General features: G+C 46.3%; 1 protein-coding gene across 2 annotated transcripts in view; it reads left to right on the top strand.

The window, feature by feature from the left end:
- Window positions 1-6,258, top strand: part of PTPN11 (protein tyrosine phosphatase non-receptor type 11) — a 79,240-nt gene extending 72,982 nt beyond the window's left edge. For both annotated transcript variants that reach the window (XM_027044272.2, XM_027044273.2), the window contains exons 15-16: window positions 1,171-1,272; window positions 2,214-6,258. In XM_027044272.2, the coding sequence (XP_026900073.1) occupies window positions 1,171-1,240 (70 nt within the window). In that variant the 3' untranslated portion in view covers window positions 1,241-1,272; window positions 2,214-6,258. The remainder of the gene's footprint in view (window positions 1-1,170; window positions 1,273-2,213) is intronic.
- Window positions 6,259-10,635: the final 4,377 nt, after the last annotated feature.

The raw sequence follows: 10,635 nt of genomic DNA on the forward strand, positions 1-10,635 counted from the left end.
AAAAACGTGTTAGGGAAACGTTTGTTAAATCGATTATGTGAACAGCAGTTGTACGTTATTGTTCTTCTGTATATTCTGAAGTCGGTCTCTGGTATAACATTTACTTTTTATTTTCCCCCAAGAGTCTTCTCTCTGTTTGCTTCTGATGTGGATTTTTAAACCCCTGCTGACTTTAATACTCTGTATAAACGTTTTAGATAGCAAATATGAGGCTTGTATTTACATTTGGCTTGTAGTTAACATCGAAATGAAATTATACAGCGAAAGCATTCTCTCCACCAAGTCGCCCCTTCCTTCTGCCTGCTTTTTCCTTCCCCAGTGGACTGTTGGGGAAGGCTGATATTTTAAATTGCTACCTGCAGTCATTTGCAGCAGCACTGGCACGTCAGGGCTCTGAGTCCTTGCCCGAAAGCTTTCCCTGAGTAATGGCAGAACACGTTAACTCTGACGATCCCTTTACCACTGGCCTTCCTGTGCAACAGGTCCTCTGCCTCTCTGTTCCCATCGTATTCCTGGTAGGGCGCAGACCCAGGATACCCCGGGCCCTGGGCCCCTTCTGCTCATTTCGTCTTGTCCTGCCCAGGCTGACACCCACAGCGACTGGGTCCCCCATCCCCTTGGGCTGCTCTGATTTCCATTCCCTGCTCAGCAGAATGGAGTCTGGCCTCTGATGTGCTGGCCCTTCATCCCAGGTCCCAAAACCACCACTGAGCCTCACCCTTACTGTTCCCCATCTCGTAGCTGGATCCGGGCTGAATGGAAGGATAGTCCCTACCACACTGCTCCTGCTTTTCTTGGGTCTCTTGCCCAAGACATCCCTCTGCTTGAATTTAATACCTGTCCTTTCCATGTGCACATGTCTCCGTGCTTCAAGGTCTTACTTAAAGGCCTCATCATCATACAAGCCTCCTTTGCTCTGCCCTCAGGGAAGACGGCTTGTTTTCCTCCAGCCCCAGAGAGCACAGGGACTCAAGGCTCTTATTTCACTTCTAGCCTGATGTTGCTGTATGTTTGTGGCTTACAGCCCGTCTTAGAATGTTAGCTCCTGGGGGCTGTGTCTGCACCATACCTGGTCCCCAAAGAATGTGGTATGTGATGTGCTTTGTAAATGCCACGTAAGCTTGGACGGCATGGTCTGCCTTTTTATTGATGCTTTTTTTTTCTTTACAGAATGAGAGAAGATAATGCCAGAGTCTATGAAAACGTAGGTCTGATGCAGCAGCAGAAAAGTTTCAGATGAGAAGACCCATCAAGACTTCAGTACAGAAATCGGTATTTAAATTTTTTTAATGTTTATTTATTTTTGAGAGAGGGAGAGAGAGACAGACATGAGTGGGGGAGGGGCAGAGGGAGAGGGAGACACAGAATTCGACGCGGGCTCCAGGCTCCATGCTAATAGCACACCTGATGTGGGGCTCGAACCCACGAACTGCAAGATCATGACCTAACCTGAAGTCGGATACCTAACTGACTGAGCCACCCAGGCACCCCAGAAATAGGTATTTAAATGGAAGTGCTCCCCAGTTGTTTCTATCCTTGTGGCATTTTTAAGCAGGCGGCTAATTTGTGAGTGTTCTAGCAAAATGTACCATCGTTGAGTTTTACAAACCAGCCTCTTTTTTCTCTTCCTAAACTTCTTTTCTCTCAGCTGGATTTATTTTAGAGTTCATTAAGGATTGAAGCCAAATGCAGAGTTAATTCTGTGAGGAGCAGAGCTGGCACTCAGTACTCAGGGATGGTTGCTGTTGGTGATCAGGTGTCCCATTGTTTGCACTTGTATTAGAGTTGGTTTACCCGAGCTGTGCCTGGAGATGATCTGTGGGGGCCCAGGAATTGGGGGGGGGGGGGAGACACAGCTCCGGATGGTTGGAGTCAGGACGCCTGGGTTCTCATCCCCCCTTGGCCCCCAATTGGCTGTGCGACACAGGGCGCTGGCCTCCCCGGGCCCCCGCCCCGCTCACCTCCACATCCCTTCCAGCTCTGCCACTGGGAACTGCTCTCCCTTGTCTGTCTCTTCCCTGCCGGTCACCTTTGTAGATGGCGACCCAGGTGTGTGATGTGTGTTGGCAGCTCAGTTTCCATATTGCATGTTGAAACTTCCATTTTAATGGGTAGTACACTTAAAAGCTTTAAATCTACTTTAAAATGGTTTAATGCCTTGAGAGACTTTTAGATGCATGCTCCTTAAAAATTCTCACTTATTTCTTCCCCAGATGTGGACTTTCACCCTCTCCCTAAAAACATCAAGAACAGATGCAAGAAAGTTTCTGCAAAGAATGAATTTGAACTTGGAAGGCTTGTGTCGTGGCCGACTACCTTTGGACAGACAAAATTCAAAACCATTTAAAGACCACTGTATTCTAACTCAACAATACCTGATTACCAGTTACCCATTTCCTCACATCCGAAGAAATCATCTCTACAATGTAGACACTGTTCTGGTTTATAGAATTTTATTTTAAATTGAGGAAGCAGTTAAATTGTGCTCTGTATTTGGCAGATGATGGTGATTCAAATTCTACTTCTTGGCATTTTTTCCCCCTTTTTATAATCTTAAAAACTCAATCGTTTTTCTCTTTGTGGGGGATGACGGAGCGCTTGTAAGAGGAAAAACGTTTTGGGAAAGGTAACAGCATCCCGTGGGAGTGAGAACAGGTTCAGGTATCATTGCTTATCCAGCAGTGGGTAATTCATTTGATGGCCTCTTTTTTTGGCTAAATGATAATTAAAGCCAGTGCCCCCAGACTGTCGGAAGTCGACAATCTGTCTACTTTTGCATTGCCATTAAAAAAATCACGGGAAAAAAGAATCATGGAGACTTAGGATAGAAGGTGTGTTTTCTTCGTAGCAGATGACCAATTACCATTCAGCCTGTTGACTGAGAAGGATGTGGTGGGAAATGTTTGTCATGTTTTCTTTTCATTTGAGTGATTGTCTTGTGTTCAGGAAAAAAACAAACAAACAAACAAACCGCATCTGTGGACAACCAGGCAGTGTTGTGCTTATGGATTGTCGGTGACAAACCCTCCCGAAACGAAATGGCTTGAAACAATTCTCTTTTTTTTTTCCCCTTCCTCACTGGTCTTTAGCCGGGGCCGGGCTCAGTCGAGCTGTTCCTGTGCTCTCGCTGGTGTTGCCTGTGCGGTCAGCAGGTTGGCCGAGACATGGGGGTGGCTGGGCCTCTCTCTGCAGGTCCTCTGGCCTCTCCTCCATGTGGCCGCCCCAAGTGGCCTGGCCAGCAGGGTAGCTGGACCGCTTACGTGGCAGCTCAGAGCTCCCCGGGCTATAAGGCAGTAGTTGCCAGACCTTCTTAAGACTTCAACCCAGAACTTCTACTGCCCCCTGTTGATTAGAGCAAGTCACGGGCCCAGCCCAGAGTCAGGAAGAGGGGATGGCACAAGAGCATGAAGCTGAGGTGTGATTCACGGGGGGGGGGGGGGGGGCAGAGTAACCGAATGTCAGAGTCAGTGCCACGGGAAGACAGCAGCAGTTAGCGAAAGTAGAAGCTGCTGGTGACGTTGGGAAATCGAAGCTGCGTATAATAGCCTGTGTAAGCTGGAAGTCAAAGAGAAGGACAGAGGGCCTTCTAGAAGCTTCCTGAACCATTTCTGCTGGCTCTGAGCATATTTTCTGAACCATCACTTGGGGAGACCGGTCTCGTAAGGATGGGTGTGTTTAGGGGGCAGAACTACCCTGTCACCGTGGCGCCCACAGAGGGAGGCGACTGTGGTGCCCTCTCCACGCTGGTGGTTTCGGCCAGGCTGCGGCAAAGCGGGGGCCTCCTAACGAGGCCGCTGATCAGATCGCATCGGCAGTCGTTCATTTTTGTTTTAACCAAGCAGTGAGATTTGCTACCGTTCTACCTGAAGTGCCTTCTCCAAAGACGTCCTCTCTGCCTCGTGTTGAATCATCATCCAGTGAGTGTATTTCAATTAAAGTATCATTGGTTGACCTCGTAAAGATGATGATGTGACACGGCAGCTTTGCCATTAGGTGACCGTCTCCTTAACTCAGATTCTTCTTGCTCTGGCTCCCGAAAGGAAGGACTAGGTCCGGCCCCAGTAGTACTTCCTTCCTGAAGTCTTTACCTCCCGTAAAACCCTGAGGAAGTTTGGGAAGAGCCTCCGCTGCCACTTTCACAGACAGAATGCGCATCGGCCCCACCCCCCTCGGGTCCCCTGTCCCTCGAACCTAGCATTGCTTTAGAACACAGGTGTGGCTCAGAGGTCATTACCTCATCAGAGGAATGTCAGTGACGACTGTCTTCCTGTCAAGCCTGTAAAGAAAGAGATTCCGGTTCAGTGTTTGCAACAAGGATCTTGAATCCTGCTCTTTCCATTGCACCGCCACATTGAATTGTTCTCCTTTGCCTTGATTTTGTGGTATAGCTTAGACTCTGGACTTTGGGGGCAAAGTCTTTCACCAGCATACAAGGGTTCGATGGTACACGTATACCTGCTGCATTAACGTCTCTGCCTGTAGCTTAAGATTAAGTTGTTTTGTACTTGGAACAGAAACCCTTGGTCTCGGCTGGCTTCGTTTGTTACAGGACACTGACTTCACTTAGATTTCCCTCCACGAAGTCCGCAAAGCATCATGTTATGTAAACTTAGGCCAAGACAAGATTGCGATAGTCCCTAGGTTGCTGAGGTCTGTTACGTGTTTGGTGAGAGGTGATGGGAGGTTCTCAGATGAGATCACTCTCCACGAGATGGAATCGGGAAGAGAGAGCTGTGAAGACGTGGGGCGCTTGAGGTACAGCCGTTAAAAAGTGTGGACGTGAAAGTTCCAAAGAGGTGGTGTGTGAGGAAGTTGAAGGGCCCGGGGCCAGAGCAGTCCATGCTTGGTTGAACCGGGTTACCCGGAAAGTAGGTGTGATAGATACAGGTGTTTAGTCTGCTTCTGGGTTGCCGGTAGACGTTAAATTTGCACAATATCCCATAGCTGGTTGAGGATTTTAAAATTATCAGCATAGGATAGGGTTTTATATTTGGGGTGAAGAAATTATCTGACACTTGGCATTAAGGTTTTTTTTTAAAAAAGCCAAATTTCAGAGTCTTAATAGCTTTTTTTTAAGCAAGTAAAAAGACACCTCATATCCAGTGTGTGGCCCTCCTGAAAATTATGATCCTCTCTCCCTCTTACCCTCTTCAGATGCGGCTAAATGGGGATGAGAAAAGAAATGTATGACTTTCTTGGTGTTTGTAGGTTCTTCACGGAGCCTAGTGGCTTTGCAACAGCCAAGAAGATTATCAAGATTATTTTTTAGGGGTTATTTTACTGGGGATCTGAAGAACTAATATAACATCCTGGGTTATTTCTAGTTCAGGGGAAGGTGGAAAGGTATGCAATTGTGTTTTGTTGTAGCTTATTAATCCATAAGGGAAACTTAGACTGTAGACGTTAAGTGCGCTCCCGGTACAGTTTCTGTTTTCTGTATGTTGTTGGGGGATTCACGGTTTATATAGCAAGCACATGGCCTCCCTGATTTCAAGATGCCTTTATCAGGATCTGTATTAGCCCGTAATTCTGTTGAAATCTTTCTCCCTCCTGCTCTTGAAAAATAAGTTCCAAAACCTAGTTTATTCTATCTTCCATCATTAGAAAGTTTGTTCTTTTTTCACTATGGGCAGTTCACACAAGGCAGAAATATTAAACAGTTGGTTTTAGTGTGTTGTATAACTTTACTGTATATCAAACTAATTTCTACAAGTTTTCATCCTAAACCTCAAATCATGTAATTAATAATTTGCCTGTTTATTTATGACATAATTGTGATTCTTTTATTAATAAAAGCTAATAGAAAAGGATCCTTTTTTAAGCTGATGACTAGACCTACATTTAATTTTCCTGCAGTATATGAAGTATTGTACCAGAGTATTAAAAGATATGTAATATTTTATTGATAAATCTATCCTTTAAAAGGAATACGTTTTAGGATGTCATCATTTTGATGTGAATCATGTAAATGTTGATAATATGCACTGTTTATTATACATTTAGTGTTTCAAGAGATTCACTTAATTGCCTTTTTGCCCACGTATTATGTAGTCTATTTGCAATTGTTTAAAAAAAAATGACATGAAAAGAATAGTTTATGTAGAGAAACATTAGTGGATGTTAATGGTCTCCCCACCTGTATTTATGGGTGTTAGTTCAACTGCGTTGCTAGTTGCAAAGCTGTATTATCAGAGTAAACGTGTATTTGTAAACTGTATGGAAACTAAAAATTAGGAATAAAACCATTTTCTTATATTATGGTATATTTGTCATTTACTGCATCAGAAATGTCCAGGAAAAACTGAGATTATAGGCCAATCTCTTACACTGGCTATATGCCGACATTTACCAGCTCTTACCTAGAGGGTAACTTGGGAAACAGAATGCATGAGTCTGTTCCTCAAGCATTTATTGAGTGCCCACTCTGAATGGCTTTGGGAGACCGGGAATTCTGTTTGCAAGAACTTCCAAGTAACAAATAGAAAGTATGTCTGTAAAATACACGGGTAATGGTTAGGAAACGTACAAACTGAATGTAAATGATCCTGGGTGGACGTACGGAGTACAGATGGCAAAGGAGGCTCATGGGAGTAAATTATGTGCCACAGGACACCAGCTCTTCCCTTGACTTATTTTTTATTTTTTTAAATTAGGTGTATTTATTTATCTCTACACCCAACACGGGGCTCGAACTCATGACCCGGGGAGATCAGGAGTCGCACGCTCTCCCGACTGAGCCGGTTTCCTCAGTGAGACCAATCCGCCAGCCATTCAAAACATAGGGAGCCCCTCTGCAGTGCCAGACGAGGACATAGAAGCCACCCTCCCGGTGGTGACGTTCTCATGGGAACCAGGCCTTGTAGGGGGCCGGAGGCAGTAATTCTACCTGGGGTGCGAGCAGGCTGCCGAGACGAGGCAGGAAAGCCCGATTAGGCTGGACAGCCGGTTCCAGGTGATGAGGATTTTGAAGAGCGGCTCCGGTGTCTGTCCCTCGGGAAGGTAGCTTTCCACGGACCGAGGACCTCCGTGCTACGGTGGTGTTTACTCTCTGGGGTCTCGGAGGGGGTGCCGAGTGCTCTGTCGGCCTGCAGACGCCTCATTCCCCATCATCCTTCCCGAGATCCTGGTTTGTACCTTAATTAGAGGCGGTGGCAGGATCTTGTCCTTCACATGTCATGAAAGAACCTTCTAGTTCTACAGTTCCTACTCACAAGAAGAATCCCCAAGAAAATGTGTGGATTGAAGATGAAGCAGGTGTGTTCCCACAACAAATCAACTGTGGACCGAGAACTAAGGGTTTATTTGACTCTGTCGTCTTGTCAGTGGAAAGCTTCTGAGGAAAGTACCTACTTATTGGATCACATTACACGTATGCTTTGCATCCAGCCACTTGCTTTAGCTCCGCGAGAAGCAGTCAAAAGGGATGGCCGTGAGCTCAAGGGAATGGGTTTATGGCAGGTGTTGTTTTTTCCCCCTTAGGAACTAGTTAGGCTTCCAAATACTGAATTGGCCAAATGATAATGAGCCAGAAGTAGAGATTCGCTGTTTTATCAATAGCAGCCGTTACCAACGAGCTGATATTCATGTCATTTGAGGTCAGACGATCTAAATCCCCAAGTGACATCATGATGTAACGTATTGCTACTAAAATAAGGGTTGCAACAAAGTGACACTGCCCTGCAGAACCTGTTGGCCGCTCAGGGACAGAGGGCTTGCGCGTTCTACTCGGATTTGAAGTGAGGTAGCTGATGGGACCGTAGTTATACTGGACTGGAAAGAATTGGGGGTTCAAATTCACTTCCATTCAGCAAAGATGAAATCCTCCTTCAGGGGCTAGGCACTGAGGAATGGGTGAACCAAAAAACTGTTCTTGCTTTTGAGGAGCGTGGTGCAGTCGTGGAGGCAGATAGTTACAATCTGACTGGTGTAGACAGTCTTCAGGGTGTTAAAGTGATAGTTACACAGAGGGGAGTTAGAATTCAGCGGTGGGGGTCGCTTGAGCTCATTATTTCTTGACCGGTTGGGAACGTGTGTGTGTGTGTGTGTGTGTGTGTGTGTGTGTGTGTGTGTGTGTGTATCTGGATCTGTTTCTAAAAATGAACGTGTAAGGCAAATACCTGTTTCTCTGTTCAACTAATTCATCTCCATCACTGAACATAGGAGAATAATTCTCTTTATCATGATCTATACTGGATGGCCTTAATAGCACTTTTTGGATGCCCTTTGCAACAAAATAGAATGTGTATTTTCGTATTTCCACTTTGCGTATTCATCTATTGCATTTTTGACTGTTGAGTTCTTGCTGAAATATATTGACTAAATTCACTGTTTGGGGTAATCTAGGCCAGTTTTCTTAGGACTTCCTAATATAATTTAGAGTGTACATTATGCCTTGGGATGAGCCATTTCATTCTGAATGCAATCTTCACCAAGGTCACATGTTTAATTTAATTTTTTTAAGTTTATTTGTTTTGAGAGAGACAGAGCGAGTGGGGGAGGGGCGGAGAAAGGGAGAGAGAATCCCAAGCAGGCTTTGAACTGTCAGCACAGAGTCCGGTGTGGGGCTCGAACTCCTGAGCCGCAAGATCAGGACCTGAACTGAAACCAAGCGTCAGACGCTTAACCAATGGAGCCACCCAGGTGCCCCAAGATCACATTTTTTAAAATGTTTGTTTGTTGGTTGGTTTGTTGGTTTTTGAGAGAGATTGAGAGAGAGAGAGAGAGAGAGAGAGTAGGGGAGGGACAGAGAGGGAGGGAGACAGAGGATCCCAAGCAGGCTCTGTGCTGTTAGCACAGAGCCTGACACGGGGCTCCGTCCTGCAAACTGTGATTTTGTGACCTGAGCCGAAATTGAGTTGGACACTTTACGGTCTGAGCCACGGAGGCACCCCGCCAAGATCACATTTTTCTTTTTTAAGGCAAAAATCAATTTCACGTAGCAGGGCAAAGGATTTTTTTCCCCTGCATTGTGTTTTCATAGAAATTCACAACATAAAGTTAAATTGCAATTTGCTTTTACAATGAATAAAGTTCATTTATTAAGAACGATAACATTATACACAATCAGGACTATCCAGAGAGAATTCAGGTAGTCTCAGCCCCTGAGTTTGCTCAGTGTGGCAGTCTTCTGAACGACGGCGTTTGAATGTGGACTCGCGATTCAGTCTCGTGTGCTTGTTTCGTTTTCAAACTATTTCTGTTGTAGTTAAACACACAAAACATAACATCGACCATTGTTACCACTTTAAAAAATTTATTTTAACGTTTATTTATTTTTGAGAGAGACAGCACGCGCAGGGGAGGGGCAGAGAGAGAGGGAGACACAGAATCCAAAGCGGGCTCCAGGCTCCGAGCTGGTGGCCCAGAGCCCGACGCGGGGCTCGAGCTCATGAACTGCGAGATCGTGACCTGAGCTGAAGTCGGATGTTCAACCGACTGAGCCACCCGGGTGCCCCACACATTTTATTTTTTTTATTTATTTTTTATTTTTTTATTTTCACTTATTTTTGAGACCGAGAGAGAGGAGCATGAGCAGGGGAGGGGCAGAGAGAGAGGGAGATGCAGAATCCGAAGCGGGCTCCAGACTCCCAGCTGTCAGCACAGAGCCCGACGCGGGGCTTGAACTCACAAGCCGCGAGATCATGACCTGAGCCGAAGTCGATGCTTCACCGACTGAGCCCCCCAGCAGACGGCGCAGCAGCATCGAGTGCGCTGACATTGTTGTGTGGCCGTCACCACCGTCCATCTCCAGAACCATGTCTTCATCACCACCGACACTTGGTGCCCATTCACCAACGTGGCTTTGCTTTGAAAGGCTTCTCCCCCCTTAGGCTTAAAGTTCTTCTGAATTTTGGAATTTTGTGTCTTTTTCTGAAAAGACTCAGAACAAAATGCAAAAGGTTCAGAAGAGCACCCAGGGAAAACTCTCTCCACGCCTTTCCTCCCACGGACAGTTTCCCATCATACCCCGAGGACCACGAGCAACTTTGAACATGTGTCACGCCATACAAGGGCCGGCTCCGAGGGTTTTCCAGTTCTTCCTAGGATGAGTCGTGCTGACCTGTCCCCCGGTGAGGCTGACCCCGCTGACCCCGCGGTGTCCCCAGCAGCCTGTCTCCCCGCACTTTCGTCACATCAGCATGCAGTCAGACCCGCCCCCTTGTCCGTCGTTAGGTGAAAAATGATAATGCGATGTGACTAAGTTTGCCTTTCTCTAAAAAGTGGGGCTGGGCAGTTTTTAAGTGCTTTTGCATGCCTTTCTGTGAACTCGTCAAGTCGCTTGACTGTTTTGCGTTTTGTTTTCTCTACCGAGCTCTGGATCTGTCTTGTCTTGAGTTTAGGAATAAAGATATGTGATCCCCTGCGACTGGCTGATGGGACCAGAATGACGCAGTCCCCAGGATCGGTGTCTGTGAAATATTCGTCTGTGGGTGCCTGATAGGGTTGGGACGGGAGATGGACAACTACGTAGGGCCGTGTTGTGGTTCTGGCCTTGCTGTGATGACAATTCTCGGTGGGAGCAAGAGCAGCCTGGGAAATGCATCCTCGGGGCCAGCAGCTCCACACCAGCCGCCACGTGAGCCCGGTCTTCATTCTCCCGGCAACTGGGTTGACAACGACTTCAGATTTTCTTTC

The sequence above is a fragment of the Acinonyx jubatus genome, chromosome D3 (genome assembly GCF_027475565.1).
Source record: "Acinonyx jubatus isolate Ajub_Pintada_27869175 chromosome D3, VMU_Ajub_asm_v1.0, whole genome shotgun sequence".
NCBI classification, from domain to species: Eukaryota; Metazoa; Chordata; class Mammalia; order Carnivora; family Felidae; genus Acinonyx; species Acinonyx jubatus.